Below are 19,702 nucleotides of genomic sequence, written 5' to 3'. Positions count from 1 at the left end.
CTAGAAGCTCTCTATAGTGAGGAGGCATCAGAAGAACCACAGCAGGAGCTGGCATTCTACAGTCTGTCATCTACCCTCTCTTTCTGAGGCCAGAAGAAACTAATTTGCAGTGAAATAACAGTGGAGGATGCTCTAGGGGACATACCACATAACAGGGCATTGGGGAACAATGGGCTCCCCCTTAAATTTTACAAAGTGGGCAAGCAGGCAGTGGTACCCTTGTACTACTCAATCTTTAAAAAGGCTGAAGAAATGGTAGATTGAGGGCAGAATACAGCATAGCTATTATTAGCCTTATCTTGATGGAAGGCAAGGATCCCACACAATGCAAGAGTATAGGCACGTATCTTGGCTCAATATTTATATGAAGGTGGTGGCTAAAGTTTTGGCGACCTTGTGGATGAAAGTTATATCTGGCCATATCTATGATTCACAGGTGAGATGTGTCCAAGGAAGCTTATCCATGAATCTTATATGAACATTGGTGAATGTACTGAGGCAGATGAGGGCAGACTGACAAAAATATCTTGTTATCCCTGGATTTCTTTCAAATAATGGAAAGGGCAGGGGTGGGTCAGGACATTTTGCAGAAAGTGATCCGACTGTATGTTAACCGTACTGCCCAAGTAGACTGTGAAGGATACATGTTGCAGGTTTTTGACATTTGTAGAGAGATGCAGCAGCAGGGCTGTCCATTGTTACAACTACTCTTCCTGCTGGCACTGGAGTTGTTGGCTCAGGTATCCGCAGACTGACCACATGCAGGGCATTACCCTCCAGTGTGTGCTCATCAAAATCTTGCTTTATGCAGAGGATATCCTTCTAGTGGTCAGTGACCTGGATGCCTCAATACGCCCCAGTATTCCTAATTAATGCCTTCAGGATTTTTTGGGATGCAAGATCAATTGGGGTAAAAGTGAGCCCTCCTTACAACAAGCTGCTTGACCAGACGTGTGGCTGATGACCGTGGCTTGACATGGAAATTGTCTAATTAGAAATACTGACGCATCCTGGTCAACAGAGGGCTGGAATACATGGTCATGGACATATACAGCCACCTCTAACTAAATCAGATAGTGATTTCTTCAGATGGTCTCCACTCCAGGTCTCACTGTAGGGATGAGTCCAGGCCCTCAAGATGGTGATGGCCACATGCTTTAAAAATGTCTGTGGCATGCTGATGATTCCCACACACAAGGAACTGCATTGTACATTAATAAGCACATCAAGACATTCATATGGGTGGAGAGAAAACCACATTTGCAATCCCCAAAGCATTTACATAGACACCAGGGCCAGTATTATCTAGCTCACCATTTATTCATGAGAAATGGACCAACAAGTCCTTTACAACACTATGTTCAGCATACAATTTGCCTGGATTTCAATACTGGCAATATTGTCCACTTCAGCACTGTTTGAAAAGCAGGCTGTGTTTTTATCCTCCCCCTGCAGGACTCACCTATCCATACATATCTGACCACATGTGGTAAATCAAGACATACATCAACCAACATGTGTCAGATCCTAATAGACTCAATCTATTAATCTGAGCCAAGACTAAGAAGTATTGGCAGTCAAGACTCTTGATAAAATACAATGATAGGGACTAGCTGGACATTATACAGTACCATAATATGACCACAAGAGAGGCTCAACTGAAGTTCTCCTATTTCAAAGTGCTGCACAATTGGCATTGGCCATGTAATCTTAAATGAGCTAGACTGGCACCCGATGATCATTGCTGGCGGTGCACAAGACCATAATGCAATCTCTATCATATCCTATGGACTTGCACTCGACTCTAAGACTATTGGGCCGCTACCCGGAGAATATTATATACCACTAGCCTGTAACCTTTTACTGGGCCTACCAAGCTTGTCTTCCTAGAGGACGTGATTCTGGTAAATGACACTCCCTCACATAGGAAGAGGTGGATATCAACAGCACTTATGGTGGGCAAAATATATACCTTGAGACACTGGTGCATTTCAACTATGCCTACACTGGAAGACAGTACTGTTTTAACTAGCAAACTTTGAGAGATTGACATACAAATTGCAGGATAGAATCCCACTGTTCAATATTATATGGAGCCCATTCATACATCCAATTGGATCATGAACTATAACATGGCATGCACACTCCCTTCCCCTTTCCTCATGCTGCTCACTCCCCAACCTGACTACCCTATGTGAATTGGAGCCATGCATGTCTAAAATTCAGGTATGTTTGGAACAAAATGAGCTGCATGTCAAGTAAGCCTTGGTTTGCTTTAGAACTCTTTTGTATGGTGCTCACATACCTAATTCCCCTAAAAACGAAGGGGATGATTTATATGTTGGCAGTAAGGATACTCCACTGCAGTGGTGATGGAGTATCCTGACTGCCAAAATAATGATCTGCCCGCCCGATGTAGATGCCTGCAGACCATATGTTTACCTATAGCTGTGACTACTATGTCATTGCCATAGCAAAACCTCTCTGGCGGGTTGAAGAGGTAAGGGCTGTCAGAGAAATGGCTATATGCCCACCCACCCAAACAGGATGGGCAGACATGCAGTTATGTTTTTACTGTCAATCCCCGCTAGGCAAACCCTGGGAGTGGAGGGACAGTGAATTTCTAATAATGCATCCCTCGCAAAAATAGTAGATGAATTTCATGCTGAAGGGAGCTTTACATTTTTAGTTTCAAAAAGAAAATCCAGTTTCAGGACTTTAATTTTGAATATAAAAAAAGAAAACTGTTTGGTGTAGGGTTGCATTATGCTGATGCAGCCCTGTACATGATGCTTTCCTTCGACCATCTTACACTGCCAAGTAGAGAGTGCCAATGGTTCAAAACCACCAGCTGATTTTAGCCAAGGTGGTTGTTCAAGAGTCATACTTCCTGCGCGTCATGACATTAGCGAGTCTAGTTTTACATTTTGTACCCAAGCCAAAAACAAAAGGCACCCTCAAGTTGAATCATGGCAGACAAGTTAACCTATAAACACCTGTATTTTTCATTACATTTAGCCATTTGTATTTTCATTTCTATAACAAGCATTTGCAAAGCCAATGGGTCTGGCATTTGGCAGTCGCCATTGGGTAGTTTTAGTTAGGTCAGCTGTTCCATAGGAAAAAGCTTTTTTTGTGTTTCTAATATCTTTCACCCTGTTTGATGTATCTTCATAAAACTTTCCAGAAAGGTGCTACTTTTTAAAGGTTTGTGCAAGAAAAAGTTCGGTATGGTCCATCAAGTGTGGGCCAGTAAAAAGTGGGGATTCCATAAAAAAAAATCCCCATACATTTTTGATAAACCTCGTTAACAAGGGCTTCAGATGCGAAATACACCAAATTTGTCAGTGAGTTAGATGCTTGTACCCAGATTGTGCTTTTTCTGACTTGGTGTAAATCCATTCAGTAGTTATTGAGAAATTAAGGTTAAAAATAATTGCATGTCTGGATGGTTGGGCCCAAGAGAGGCTCAAGAGACTCTCGAGGGAGTACCAATTTAGAAATAGAGCATTCTCATTGGCTCGGGGAACTTTATTTCCCTTGGGACATATCGCTCCCATGGGAGTGAGACTCCCGGAGGAGTGAGCACTCTGATTGCTTGTCAGTAATGTCAGAAAAATGTTGCTGGTAGTCATTACAGTACTTAGGACCTAAAATCGCTATCTCATTTGCGAGTAGCAAATTGCTACTCGCAAATGAGGGATACTCCCCATTCATTCCTATGGGCCTCTTGGCCCATAGGAATGAATGGGGAGTATTTGCGAATAGCAAATTGCTACTCGCAAATAAAGAACATGTAGGAATCGCTATTTAAGTAGCAATTCCTACATGAATGCCGTTTTGCGTGTCCTCAATAGCGAATCGCTATGATTCGCTATTAGGGACACGCAAAACGGCATGTACATGAATCAGGCTGTTAGTTCCCTTGCCCCGAAGTAAAAAATAAAAAGTACTGTTCTAACCATGGCAGGAATACCATGACCACTTAGGCCACATGGGATGGACCCAGAGGGAACGCTCTGGGGCCAACAACTAAAAAGAAAATTGACAATAAATGCTGCAATCCTGGTAGACTCCTGCCAAAGCCACTTTCATTCATTATACGCACTGGGGAGGCCACCCTCTGGGAAGTATGCAATAAGGGAAAGGGGCTGCATGACCTCCCTCACAGGGCCATTAAAGGCTGTAAAAGCCCACTTCCAGGGCTGAAAAAAGGGAGGGGTCGAACCGCTAAATGCCCAGGGCATCGCAGCCCCACTGGCCGATTTTAAAATAAATGGGAGGGCCAAGACAGGCCGTGGGAACCCACCCATGTGCCAAAATGTATGTATGTGGAGGGAGGCCACATGGCCACCCTGCCCGAGACTCTAAAAGCCCTTGGGAGCTCAAACCAGGAGATGAAATTACTTAAAATGGGTCGGGAGTCATGCTGTCCCTCTCCCAGAGCAATGAAAGCCCCAGGGAGCCCACCCCTTGAGCAGGCTCACATGCTATGTCCTGGGAATTCCATCTCTGGTACATAGCGGTATCCCTGCCTGCACCGGCGTAGGCAGGTAAACCTGTGTTTGCTCCCTCTTGGCGGTAGCATTTTTTATCTCCCACCAAGTGGGTCAAACACTTAGGGGTACATTTACACATTTTTAGTGCTGTGTCACCCAAGAGTGACGCAAATCAACACTAAATCTTTTCTTACTAATTTACTTTCCAGCACTAAACTTTTTTAGTGCTGGAAAATCACTGAAATCACTGAAAAATGCTTAAATTTCTCCTTTCTTTTCTGACTTTGCATGTCTGCTGCACTGTACAGCACACATGCAAGGTGGGAAAAGCTTTAAGGTTAGTCTAAGCATAGTTGTACTGGAAGGGTATACTTCCAGTACAAAACCTATGCTAGTCTCACATAAACACGCTTGCACTATGGTGCAAAGGTGTGTACGTGGTGCACAGCAGCACATTTCTGCCCTGGCTTTAAGGAGAGGGGAGGAGAGTGCCACATTTCTGTAAATATGGAGCTATCCTGCTCTCTTCTTCCCACGCAGCGCAGCATTTGCAGCTGCTGCACTGCACGTTTATTCAGCAAATCTAGGCCAAAGTCTGATTCCAGTTGGTGGGAGCTTTCAAACTGCTCCTGATGGCTGGGAGACATTGGTCCGCTTTCCTGCCTGCATTAATGCAGGCAGAGAAACAGATCAAACTGTTGCTCCCGTCCGGAGGGACCAGAATTAGTAGCTGCTCCCTCCGGACAAGAGCAATGCCGGCTCCCGCTGCATGCAAGAAGCCAGCTGGGGCCATGGAGGCCCTGGGTCTCCCCTCTTGGCCCCCAACAAAGATATGTTGAGGGTCATGGCTAGACACAGACACCCTCTTTTGATAATGTGGGCCCCAATGTATGGGTTCCCTGGGGCCTGATAATGGCTCAGGGAGGGGTCACGTGGTCCCCTCCCCTTTAATAAAATAAAAAACAGCTCTGGGGGATGAGGTCCCCAGGGCCTAACAAGGCTCAGGGAGAGGGGTCCACAGCCCCAATTTCCTTTATTTTGTTTAAGTTGTGGCCCTGGGGGATGTGGTCCCCAGAGCCTAATAAGGCACATTAAAGGGGGGCCACGCAGCCCCCCTCCCCATTAAAAAAACTGCCCTGGTAGATGTGATCCCAGGGCCTAATAATGCTTGAGGGAGGAGTGCTAGGTGGGACCACCCCCCCTTTTATCAAAAAAATGGCTCGAGGGTGGGGGGGGGCTACGCATCACCTCTTCCGCTTTCATAAAAAAGAAGGCCCTGGGAGATGAGGTCCCCAGGGCCTAATAAGGTTCTGTGTGGTCCCCCTCCCCTTTAATAAAAAAATGCACAGGATGGGTGGAATTTGTCTGGGATGTGTTCTGGGTTCTATGAGATCGGGCCTGTTGTTTTCTCCAATCTCCCCACAGCCTTGATCAATATAATCCTGATACAGTAGAGACTCTCTATTAAGCCACCTTCTCAACATCCATCAACCTGGAGTGCATCCTTCAGCACAAGGTGCCTGAAGTTAGAAATTGATTCTCATGAAACAACAGGCCCAAAGCACCATGTAGTGCTCTAGAATAGCATGCGCATAAGGCCACATATATGTGTCTCCTTACTGTGTCAAACCCAGGTTAAATCAGCATCATGGTCACTATGTTGTTACTGCACTAAAATTGAATTTTTTTAAATACTATCTTCAGAGGCCAAATAAAATCACTGAAATTAAATTCTTGTTGTAGTGCATATCATGAGATGTATTGCGACCTGGTTTTGATCCTGAAATATCTTACTTGAATTTTCTTTGACCAATGAGCACCCACTATATATTTTCATCCAACAATGCAGATTATGCAGCATTCTACCACAATCTAGATACTCTAATGTTGGTTCACATTACTTCCCATAATGTTTTCCATGATGACTGAGACTGGTTTCTTCTCTTGGTGTTTTCTGTGTTCTCTTAACATCTACTGTCCCAGGTGCACATTTCTTTATTCCATAGGTAATTTGAAGCTCCTTACATGCCGTTTCTATTTTCCTTTGGCCTCATCTAGAGTGTGCCTTATATTTGCCCAGCACTAATTACTTTGTTACTTGGTTTTCTGAAAATGTCATATTTATTTTCATTGTTTTCATTTGCCTCCACCATCTACCATTTTGACCAGTGAACCTTTTGATTTAAATAAAACACAAATAATTCCATCCTGTATTTAGTCTGCATACCTCGCTGACAGGTTCTAACTTTCTGTACAACTATACACATTAATCAAGTGTGATGGACAATATACCAAAAATAGAAGGCCAAGGCAGCCCAATAAAGGTTAAAGAATGTCAGCTCTTCAAGTTTGAAACATATTTTGAAAAAAATTAGGAGATATAGCAAAATGTAACTAGATATACTTACTTTTATTCCAGCTCCGTTTAGATGATTCCTTTTCGTTTTCCTCATTATCTACCTTCTTATCTCCGTCATGCTGCGAACAGATAATTCACAGTCCTAGAGTGGTTTTGCTCAATATTACTACAGAGTGTGCATATGTTCGTTTCTTTGTTTTCCTATGTGCTGCATTGTTTCAGATTTCCAATATTATTTTCTGGCAGGGGGCTCTGATCGATCAGTCAAATGGATATATACGGTGATCTATTGTAATAGGGAACTTATTTGTATTCCATTTGACTGATCGGAGCCTCCATATATATATTTTGTGTGTTCAGTTTGTAAACCCAGTAGTTAGACAAAAGGTCGAGGTCAGTATTATCAGAATAAAGAGAAGAAGCAGGTGGTAGTGGTGGAGTAAGCAAGGGATGTAATGGAGCCCTTGGCCCTACCTCAATCCATCCATTTCCTAAGTGCTCTTAAAGAAGCCCAGCGCTCAGATGAGATACCAAACGTATACCTCGTACTTTAAAGACATTGATAAACTGCTATGGTTCTGTTATTGCTGAAAGTTTCATCTATAAAAAACGAAAAATATAATTTAATAGTTTCAGTGAATAATTGCATTATCTACCATGAGTTTTAAATTAGGGTTTGGGATATTGTATTTATCATTGTATAACTACTGGGTATCAGCCTCCTAATGGCAACCAAAAATGCAACTTAAAAATTGTGCAGTCTCTTTCAGAATTTGAAATATTCAAATGAATAGGTGTGTATATTGATTCTCTCTTCAGTTACACGTGGCTCTCACTAGGAGCCTTGATCAGGAGCAGCACATTTAAAATGCGGGTGATTTTCATGAAAATACTAGTTTTGTTTTTTCACTACTCGGATGCCAGAACTTTGTGAGGCTGGTATCCGTCGGTTCTCCGTGGTCTCCACAGACCTGAAATGGTGGCTCAATGTGGATAGTGCTTACCACCAATTCCCCTTTTATTTGCAGTGCTGCACAAACCAGCCGCTCTCATAGAGGTGATGAATGTGTAGCTTGAGGTAGGAAGTTAGGACACAAAAAGTAGTGGGGGAGATGGAAAGATGCAAAAAGATGCAAACTATTTATTTTGCTTTTTTGATAGCAAATGAGGTACACTGCCTAAGGCAGGGTTCTCCAATGTTGGCCCTGGAGGGCCGGATCCATGGCAGATTTTTTGCATGTCCATATTTAGATAAATGTAGTTATCTGAAAAATTCAGCCCTAATTTTTCTCTAGTAATTGTGTAGTTGAGAAAAAATGAACAAAAGTTCGTAGGGGAGGGTGGCAGACTGCAAACTATATACTTAATGATTACAGTACATTGCAGGAGAACATGATAGAGAGGAAGCCATGCTGTGCTGATGATCAAAGCAAGGAAAAGCAATGTAATGTAATGTGGCCAAACACAACATAAATCTGGCGATGGGCAGTTGCCAGTAAAGTGGAGTTTTCCATTTTTGGGTTCTACAGTGGAAACCTAACCCATTACTGACATCTTCTCGTGTATACGTCTATATGTCTTTCTTATACCTTGAGCCACAGCTACAATACTATTTGTCTAGGTCACATTGTAACCCACTAAGATATTTTTAAAAAGAATACTATTTTCGATTATCATCTTTGAGTCCAAAGGTCTGTATAAATGCATATTTTAATAAAATGACAAAAACATTGTAAACAAAGGTTTGTTTTTATAGTGTTCATATTTTAAACATGAGTGATTCGCACCATTCATGTCCATGTAATCTGTTCTTCTATTGCTTTGTTCTAGATTGTTAGCACAGATCCTGTTCCCGTGAAACTACACTACGACAAATCTCATGATCAAGTCTGGGTGTTAAGCTGGGGAAATATGGAGAAAACGTCTCCAACATTGCAGGTCCGTAGAGTGCATTATGTGTATTGTGAAAAAAAAATAAGAATATAGAAACCTCCTTTCTATGAAATACACTATATTAATTAATATGCATTACTGCCTGTGGAGCCAGTATATTAGAAAGGTTGTTAACATGCACTTATTGAATGCCCCTAAATTAAAGGTGAGTGATGGTGATTAAACAACTGTGAAGCAGAAATGTGGCCTGCATTTCAAGTATAGAGTGTATGTCTATGGACTAAAAGGTCACTCGCTGTGAGTATACAACCCACGGCGACAGGCCAATAGCGTTATTATTGTGGTCTTCTATGGATTCATAGACGTTAACTATATAGTAAATACGATCTGGTACTCTTTTTTAAGAAGTCTATCAACTATGTATTTTTTGTATAACAAATAGGTTACAGTGTATTTGGACTTGTAGAACTTGAGATGACCTATATTTAGACTTTGTGGGGAAAGGTAATTATTGAATGTAGGAAGATACCTTGTGTATTGATTTTGAACATTTCAATGGGAAGCAATAAACTTTGTTTAGAATATTTTAATACTAGTGTGTTTACAGACTTGAAATATTTGAGAGTAATGGCATGTAGTAATTTTTATAATTACTCTTCTTTATGATGCATGAAGTACAATGGAGTGTGTGGGATGGAGTGTGTGGGACGGCAAATGGGGCATTAAATAATCCATTTGAAGAAAATCTATTCAGTAAAATCATTTCCGTAGCTGATAAAGTCTTTTGTCACTAACAAGTCAGAAAAATGACAAAGGGCCTGAATTGTTCCACACAAAAATTCAGTCCATCTATCGCCCACTGTCTCACAAAACCCCCCACAGATGGATACTGAGAGGAGCTGGTTAGCAAAAGTATTAGAGGTGTTTCCTCCTATGAACCTGGAATCCCTAAAATCACATCGTAACAAATTAAAATCAGGCTCCCCAGGAGACATTGCCCCTCCTACCGTCATAAATCAAGTCTCTCTCACAGTCGCCCCTACGATATTAGAACTCATAAATCTATCATTAAGCGCAGGCAAGGTATCATCCTCATGGAAGCAAGCCATGGTTAGAGCACTACTTAAAAAAGTAGGAGCCGACCCAGAAGTCCTCTCGAACTATCGCCCCATATATTTGCTGCCAGGAATTGCCAAAATCACAGAGAAACGTGAATGCCATACTTTCCACATATCTTGAAGGAAATGGTGTTCTGCACCCTACACAAACAGGCTTCAGACCCCAGCAAGGCATAGATACAGCCTTGATCGCTGTCACTGAGGAAACCAGGAAAATCATGGACTCCGGAGGATCGGTGGCCATTCTCCTCCTGGACCTGAGTGCAGCCTTCGATACTGTTAACCATTGTCTGCTTATCTCCTGGATTAGAGAGGCAGGGGTATCGGGGGTTGCACTGAGATGGCTGGAGTCCTTCCTTGAGGGCCGGTCATTCCAAGTATTCAAGGAAAACTGCACCTCCAGGAGCATGCCTTTGAAATGTGGGGTGCCACAGGGCTCATCCCTGAGCCCCACCCTTTGTAACATTTGTATGAGCCCTTGGCCAAAATAGTTGAACCCTTTGGAATCTGAATCGTTACCTATGCTGACGATACCCAACAAATAGTATCCCTCAACCAACCAGGACAAAGCTCCGACAATCTAGCCAATTGTCTTAAAACAATTGCAGCCTGGATGGAAGGTTACTTCCTCCAACTTAATGGAGCAAAAACTGAACTGATGCTTCTGGGTAAACCGCATCTAGAGGGGGCTACCCCTTTGTGTCCAAACTGTTTAGGAAATGTTTTTTCCCCCAAAGATCTAATAAAAAGTCTCGGAGTCTGGCTGGACAACAAACTAAATATGAAAGTCCAAGCACAGAAAGTGGCAGGATGCTTCTTTGGATTACTAAAAATGATGAGTAACTTTTTCCCAATTTCATCCAGTGGGACTAAAAAACTAGTGGTACAAGCGCTAATTCTCTCCCCCTTGGACTATGCCAATGCTCTTTATGCCGGATCACCACGATCCACAATAATGAGACTTCAGGCAGTTCAGAATTGTGCAGCTAGACTGGTCCTAAGCATCCCCCGCAGAGAATTAGCTCGAGGAGCCATAGCCTCACTTCACTGGCTTCCCGTCGCAGAGAGGATTTAGTTCAAAGCCCTCTGTGTCACCCACAAGATCATGACTGCAAAAAGTCCGCCAATACTTCAGTCAATCATTGTTCCCTATCATCCGAATAGAGCTCTTTGCTCTGGAAACAAACACCTGGCGACTATTCCGAGAATTCGCAAAACCGGAAGCGGAGGACAGCGATTCTCCTATGTTGCCTCCAGAAGATGGAACACTCTTCCGGATCAGATCCGTCTGGAAGATGACCATCTGTTCTTTCGTAAACTGCTGAAAACATTATTATTCCCATCTAGCTAAAGTATGTACCCACAGTTCAGACTCTCAGCACTGGGAGGCCTCATGGTAGCCATGCGTTTTACAAGTTCCTTTCCATTCCATTCCATTTCAAAGTGAGCGGTAACAGGCTTTCTTCAGAGAAGACATCATGTTTGCTCAACTCTTTATTCTGCTGCCCCATGCAGATTGTGCTGTGTGGTGGTGTTTGGTAGGTAGCGGCTCTCAGCTTTGCCATTGACATCCTTCATGATGAAAATGATGAAGTTGTTGGTAAGGGCATTAGGCACAATGTCTGATTTAAGACAATCAATCCGACACTATTTCCGCTGGTGTCTCTTCTGTGTGGTATAGCCATTAAATCCTATCATTGGCTATTGTGTGCAAGATATTTTCTTTCAGCATTAGGCAGGGGACCTGTATTGAGGCTTACCCAAGCCTGATAACTCCCAGGTTAACATCTAGCTTGTAAGAGCGTGAATCTTTGCAGGCAGTAAAAAAGCGCACATTGGCAAAAGCACTAGTGACGACTAGTATGGTTCTGTCTTCATAGGCTGGTGCTCAAGCTTAAGTTTGGTGATCCTACGGAAGTCAGATCAGGGGCACATCCTCTGTTAAAGTGAAGGAGCGCAGCCGCACTAACTAAGGGGCGTATTATCAAGGCAGGCGATATGAGATTATCGCCGCTTTTGCGGCCGTTTTTGGTCGAAAAGCGGTGATAATTTTATCGCCCTATTAGCAAGCTGTTGCTAACAGCAGTTAGCGACAGCTTGTAGGCGATAGCGACCGCTTTGGGGCCTGCTTTGCATGTCAGCGATATTTATCGCTAATGACATGCAAGTGGGCGTACCCAAACTGTTAGCGACTGAAAGCAGCCGCTAACATCGCTATCGCCTACTAGCAACGCAGGCGTAGCGATAAAAAAATTTGCGATAAGCACAAATATCACCAAAACCTAACACCTGCTCTGATCACTTTTTAACCGGAATATCCAATGGGATGTGGATATTCAGGTTGAGACCCTATTGGCGTTAATGCCTGAATATCGCTGGATTCCCAGCAATATTCACGCATTTCGCCGCTATCGCCTGATATTTTATTGCTTTAGAGATAAACGTTGCCAATAGCACATTATCTCTGCGATAAAATCCGGCGATAAAAAAAAATATCGCGAACCTCATTTAGCGACAAATATCGCTAGTTGTTGATAATATGCCCTAAATTGCCACAGGGATGGAAAAATTAAATTGTAATACAGTCAATTTATTACCATTTTATGTTTCAAAACCGCTTTCTGATGCTGCCAGTCAGGCAGCAGCAGAAAGCAGTGATGGACAGGGCACATTAAGTTCAAAGTGCACATGTCTCTTTGGCTGACCGTCTTGGGTTGGCCAGCCAGACATGCTCATTTCAAATCTCTCTAAACCAGCTGTCTAAGACAGCTGGGTAAGAGACAGCACAGGGCTCCAGTCTTCTTGCGATTGCCACAGGAGGCCACTCCATCCAATCCTGGAACTTCTTTCATGCTGCATGAGAGCAGCGGTATAAAAGGGGGTGGTGATGGACGGAGCATCTGAATCAATCAAACACTCACACCCAGTCAAAAGATCTGGGTTTAATCCATCACCGTTCTTTAGCCCACTCTGCCACCCCAGTTCAGACATGGCTATATGCAAATCAGCCTGACCCTGTGCCTCATGGGAACAGTCCAGCCCGAACTGCCAAGCCATGTCTTCCCTGGGCCGGAAACAAGCTTCCGAGGACCGGTTTCTGGCATTCCAGCCGTCTTCAGCCCGGCTTGCTTGAATCCAGTGGCAAAGTGAGCAAGGGACTCACGTCTGAGCATACCCTGCCACACTTATGGTGGCCAAAAGCGGTACAAAAGGGGGTGGTGATGGACGGAGCATCTGAATCAATCAAACACTCACACCCAGTCAAAAGATCTGGGTTTAATCCATCACCGTTCTTTAGCCCACTCTGCCACCCCAGTTCAGACATGGCTATATGCAAATCAGCCTGACCCTGTGCCTCATGGGAACAGTCCAGCCCGAACTGCCAAGCCATGTCTTCCCTGGACCGGAAACAAGCTTCCGAGGACCGGTTTCTGGCATTCCAGCCGTCTTCAGCCCAGCTTGCTTGAATCCAGTGGCAAAGTGAGCAAGGGACTCACGTCTGAGCATACCCTGCCACACTTATGGCGGCCAAAAGCGGTACAAAAGGGGGTGGTGAAAAAGGGGGTGGTGATGGACGGAGAGCAGCGCCAGGATTGGTTACTGCAGTTTCATGGGTCCCACACTGGAGCCTGCCTGCCTGGAGAAGACCCGAATGAGGAGGACGTCGTGCCAGGAAGACAAATTTAATATTTTTTAACATATTTATGTACTTTTATTTTTGTCCTACCTGCCCCACCACCCTCCGTACATGCTAGCTGCCACTGTGTCAGTTACGTTCTGAAATGCTTAGCAATAAGGTAGTCATTAGTGTGTGATGCTAAATACCAAACTCTGGATATTCTCTGGAAATATTTTCTAAACTTGTATTTCAGATATTCTGGACAAAACTTCAGGCCTCTTTACTTATGAAAGGCTTTAGCATATCGCATGCATCGTGGGTGAAAAGTGCCTATGTAAATCATCTGGGATATATAAAGGCCAGTGGGCGGTATGCTCCAAGAATAGTTTCCAGTTTTTCGCTGGGTAACCCATGGCACCACAGTCACCAGACCATTAAGGCTTTTTGACCGTTGGTGATCAGACAACAGATAAGCAGAACACCAGAACATATTAGTGTACTATTATCTCTTCTGGTGTTGTTAAGGAATTTCTCGCTAGGATGTTTAGTCGAGGAGAGATTCTAGTGCAAGGGAAAACAACAGTCCTAAGGTTCTGTGTCCAATGAGCCAATTATTTTACTAATTCGGCTGATAAAGTAGGGATTATTTGCTCAAATGGAAGTTTATAATGTGTGCCCCTAACTTTACTGGTAGATTTTTACACCACGACTATAATAATTAGGGTGTGCAAAATTATGAGAAATGAAAATCTGTCATTTTGTGATATAGCTTTGGATTTTTCCCAAATTGTGTCATTCACTGTAATTTTTTGTACCACAAATGGGACGTATTTGATGGCATGATGGTGTGATTTCAGAAATCTTGCGTAACAAGCATAACACAAAATTCCCCAAATTATGTGAAGTATGCTGACATAATTTAAACTCGCCTAGGTCTAATAATATTCTTAATATTGAATATTTTAGCATATATCTCATTTTACTCCAGTGTGCATTACTAAAGCTAAACAGATACAGTTTTCAGTAGCCTACCTTTCATAACCCACCCTCTTTCAAATCCAGAGTAACACATGTTTCTGCTTACTGGTAAGAGGCTTCTTCTTCCATTATCAATACTTTGCTATATTAGAGGAGGATTAATCTCTGAATAAAAGAAAGGGAATGGAAACAATAGATTTATCACTTGGGCTAATTTTCATCCTCCTGGACATCTCCACTCAAATGTAGACTTATTTAAACAAGCATAACACATTGGATGAAAGCTAATTTTCACTCTAAATATTTACCTTTTTCTGACAAAGTTTGTTCTGTGACAGAGATCACAGTGTGTGTGTTCTGGCTTTAAAATGGTATTGGTAAAATTGTTTTCATCCAATTGATCTACTTAACTTTCCTGTAAGGCAAGAGTAGATGACACAGAAATTCCATTAGTGGCAAGGAATATAAATGTCATAGGTGGCTGCAGTACGTATTTACCATTATATGTATGATGGTAACATGTGAAGCCTATGGCAACAGTCTGTGAAGCCCTAGAAGGCAGATTGTTCTAAGCGCAGCCTTCGACACAGTCAACCACCGTGTCCTCCTCCATCGGCTCGCGGCAGCAGGGATCACCGGGACGGCACTTAGTTGGACAGAATCCTTCCTCACCGGACGCACGTTCCAGGTATGGGACGGCAACTACCACTCAGCCACCCTCCCCCTCACAAGCGGGGTCCCTCAGGGATCTTCCCTGAGCCCGACGCTTTTTAACGCATATATGGCTCCTCTGGAAGACGTGGTGACACCATTTAACATAAAAATGGTAAGCTACGCTGATGACACTCAACTGGTCGTCTCTCTATCCCAACTAGTCGACCACCCGGAGAAACTGGCGAACTGCCTTACCCAAATACACAGCTGGATGAGTGATTCATCACTAAAATTAAATGGGTCTAAGACCGAAGTGATGCTCCTGGGAAAACAATGGGCTTCTATCCCCCCAACAGTCTGGCCTGACGTATTCGGAGAAATCCCCTCCCCGAAGCGTGAAATCAAAACCCTTGGAGTATGGCTCGAACCGGAGCTCACCATGAAGACGCAAGCGGCCAAAACTGCTGGCACCTGCTTTGGGCTCATGCGCACCACCCGTAAGATCCTCCCATTACTACCACCTGCCTCTAGGAAACTTCTTATCCAGGGGCTAGTATTGTCCCGTCTTGACTACAGCAATATGGTCTACCTGGGTTCTCCAGAGGCCACCCTGACCAGACTACAGCGGACACAGAACGCTGCGGCCCGTCTGCTCACGAACCTTCCTTCGAGAGTGTCAGCAAAACCAGCCCTCAAGGCCTTGCACTGGCTCCCTGTTCGCCAAAGGGTGGAATTCAAAGCCATGTGTACAACACACAAACTTATCAACGGATCTGGCCCTACTATCCTCAGCAGCCTGGTCACCCCCTACAAAGCATCCAGATCCCTCCGTTCAGACAGTGAGCACCTGGCCAACGTCCCCAAATTCAAAAGGACCCGCACCGGAGGCCGACGATTCTCGGTGCAAGCGGCCGTGAGATGGAATTCCCTCCCACGCACCCTCAGACTGGAAGCCAGCTACCTGACCTTTCGCAAAAAACTGAAAACGCACCTATTCCCGAAATAATCGTTCCTCCTTCCTCCCTCTCCTTACAGGATAAACAATCTCCTTACAGCGCGGGGATGCCCTTGGGTCACCAGGCGCTATACAAATCGCTAAAATAAAAAAAATAAAAAAATAAAAATTTATAAAACAAAGGCCTCAAGGAGCCTGAAGGGATTGAAATCCCCTGGGGCTATGTGAAGCCCTTTGTTCACAGCAAAAGCTGTGACAAACATTGAAATGTTGGAGCTCAGAGCTTCTACCGGCCATTAGATGCCAGACCACTCCATCGTTTTCAATGGAGCACCCAACATTCCAATGTTCTAATAAAATAAAATATAATTTAATGGTGAAATCAGATTTTGATCATTTTAATGGAAACCTAGTTTTGTAAAATGTACTTTGGACTCCCTGAGTTAGAACTTGCTTTAAATTAATCCTGTCACTCATCCTCCTCCAGAGGGCAACACGCATTCCTTGCTGGAGTTAACCTTGCTCATCACAGGACAATGACTTGGCCTCTGAACCTAGAGAAGCAGGGGTGTTGTCAATAATGGGCCACTTAGGTGGAATTAGCCATCTGTGAGGGGTGCAGAACATCTGACTGAATGAAAGACAGCCTTAACATTTCTTGTTTTGACTTGCTGATCCCAAATGGGGCTGACAAGATCTGTTCCTATTCCTTACCAGAGCCTTCCTAGACACTTTGGCTCTAACTCCAGCAGGAAGGAGAACTAGTTCTGACACTCACAGAGGGGAGGCAAACTGATCTGAATATAGGCTTGGCTAAGCTCTTAGATAGAGCACTTCCAAAGGCAAAAATGGTCATCATTTTGAATTCAGTACATCTGGGAAATTTTGCAGCAGAGCTGAGATAAACTGGTCTAAAAGAAGGTGGGCATGAGTTGAGAAAGTAGACACTATGGGGTAGGGGGACTTTTTCAGTTGATGCCTGCTGCAAAGGATAAGACTAGCACCTCATTATCACCTTCTTAAAAAAGTCCTCAATCTGGTAAGAACACTCCTGAAGATGAAGGCTCTACTGAAAGAAACAGGACTTCTCAAAGCTGCTGGACCCCACAGATAGGTCCTACTCCCTAAGTGCCAAGTGGCTGAACTCCTATTTACCTATTCCAGGGACATAAAAAGCAGAAGACTCCACAGTGCAAGAGGGCCAAACCGACCACTGACTATGCAGGAGCCTTAGCTTGAGAGACACCCAGTGCCTTGAAGCCTTCCCCGAGGACCTGGGGGCTCCAGATGTGACCACAAGTGGGATTTAGTCAAATCCAAGTTGATGAGACTTGCACAGGGAGAGTGATGTAATGACCCGATTTTTGCCAATGATCAGGTCATGCAGACATATCCACCCTTGGGACCCAAAAATACCACACTCTACAATACTCCACAATACTTACCCAAGGTAGGAATACGACTTGGACTTTATCTCTTGCTGAGAGGATTTCTTCAACAACAATCCTCCTAGCGACAGGTGCTGTGCATGAGGCAATTAGCCGATCCTCTCTGCTACAGAATACTCACCTAGGAAGAACCCCGTACAACAGACACAAAACACCTCACCACAAGAGAAATGAACCAGTCAGTATATTCTGGGGGTGAAATACTTAGAATTTGCACATCACTTGCCAGGAGTAGAACAACTTCCTATAACACAATTACCTGATAGAAGGGAATTCACCCATCCTTCTACAACATAAGCATTTGGCCAAGAAGAGTCCACACCTCCTGCTACAAGGAAAAGGCAAATTGGTATTCCTAGGATATATATATATATATATATATATATATATATATATATATATATATATATTACCTACTGGCGGTCGCCAGTAGGTATATATAGTTAGGATTTTTTCTCTATGGGATTTTTGAAAATTCTATGTCTAATAACTTTGGCGTTTGTGGACGGAATTGGCTGAAATTTTCAGGAAAATGGAACATTTTGCTTCTGAGTAGCCCCTAAAAATTTGGGGGGGTTTCGTCAAGGGGGGGGCCTAGAAAAAAGGGGGGTCCCAAAACGTGTTTTTAACATTGAGTTTTCCATAGGGCGGTTGGCCTCACTTTAGCCCGAACGGCTGAATGGATTTGCACGAAACTTGGCAAAATTGTAGGGACTGGTAGCCCGATGTGCCTTTGCTAGGTCTCAATATATGTGCTCCAGTGGATTTTGAGAAATTAACGTTCAAAAAAAGATATATATCTGTAACAGCGGACCGGGCAGCGCTCCAGTTCGCGTACTTTTCGCGTTACGGAGCTTTGTGAAGCGAAGCTGATTGGTTCTCCGGCGTCTGTAAACATTCCAAACAGTCCGTAGCGGCCGCCATCTTGTCTCTCGGTAGGATCGAGAGACAAGACGAGGCCAAAGCGAAGGGGAAAATGACCATAAGGGGGCATAGTAGATCCTCCGTGACCCCCTAGGTTTGATGTGGAGGTTTTAAAAGGGCCCCGCGGGGCAAAAAAATAAATAAATAGTAATAATCGAACGGCTGAATGGATTTGCACGAAACTTGGCAAAATTGTAGGGACTGGTAGCCCGATGTGCCTTTGCTAGGTCTCAATATATGTGCTCCAGTGGATTTTGAGAAATTAACGTTCAAAAAAAGATATATATCTGTAACAGCGGAACGGGCAGCGCTCCAGTTCGCGTACTTTTCGCGTTACGGAGCTTTGTGAAGCGAAGCTGATTGGTTCTCCGGCGTCTGTAAACATTCCAAACAGTCCGTAGCGGCCGCCATCTTGTCTCTCGGTAGGATCGTTTTTTTGGTGGGGTGCGCCCGGTTAGCGTAACGGGAAGCGGACTGGGGAGCGTACTACAAGGAATGAAGAATGATTGACTTTTAACTTATTGTATGTTTATAGACTTTTTTTTAACTTTTTTTTCTGCTGAGTGACGTCTCGGCCTATCTTCATGGGATGCAGTCCCTACCATCTCGGCGTTTAAGCCCAGGGGGACCGGTAGTGTGGGAGAGATAACGGGGCATATTATCAAGGGGGTTTATCTCCGCTTTTTTGGCTTTAAAAGCCAAGAAAGCGGAGATAAAATTATCTCCGTATTACCTAGCTGTCGTTAACACCAGTTAGCGACCGCTAGTAGGAGATAGCGACCATCTTGGGCCCCACTTTGCATGTCAGTGATATTTATCACTAATGACATGCAAAGTGGGCATGCCAAGATGTTAGCGACTGGAAACAGTCGCTAACATCGCTATCTCCTATTACCAACTTTTGGAGATATTCGCGCTAAGCGCGAATATCTCCAAAAAGTAACACCTGCCCTGAGCAGTTCTTAGCCATGTTATCCAATGGGAGGTGGATAACATGGCTAAGAGCATTAGCTCGGTAATGCATGAATATCGCTGACTTTTCAGCGATATTAATGCATTGCGGCCGTTTTTTATCGCATTTGCGATAAACCTTGATAATAGCAAGGTTTATCTGCGATAATTTCTGACGATGCTTAGCGGTAAAAAATTCGTTGCTAAGCATCGTTAGGGATAAATATCGCTTAACTTTGGTACTAGGCCCCAACGTCTGTTAACGTTCGATTCGAAGGAAATCAGGAAGTGTTGAAAAACATTG

The 19,702-nt window shown here is 43.8% G+C and overlaps 1 protein-coding gene across 1 annotated transcript in view; it reads left to right on the top strand.

Moving 5' to 3' along the window:
* Positions 1 to 19,702, top strand: part of FSTL5 (follistatin like 5) — a 2,936,723-nt gene that overhangs the window by 2,588,259 nt on the left and 328,762 nt on the right. The window contains exon 13 of the mRNA XM_078677005.1: positions 8,689 to 8,796. Within this exon, the coding sequence (XP_078533131.1) occupies positions 8,689 to 8,796 (108 nt within the window). The remainder of the gene's footprint in view (positions 1 to 8,688; positions 8,797 to 19,702) is intronic.

Source organism: Lissotriton helveticus, chromosome 2_1, assembly GCF_964261635.1.
Source record: "Lissotriton helveticus chromosome 2_1, aLisHel1.1, whole genome shotgun sequence".
Taxonomy (NCBI): domain Eukaryota; kingdom Metazoa; phylum Chordata; class Amphibia; order Caudata; family Salamandridae; genus Lissotriton; species Lissotriton helveticus.
The sequence above is the reverse complement of the archived record's forward strand: the minus strand, read 5'-3'. Positions and strand labels throughout refer to the sequence as shown.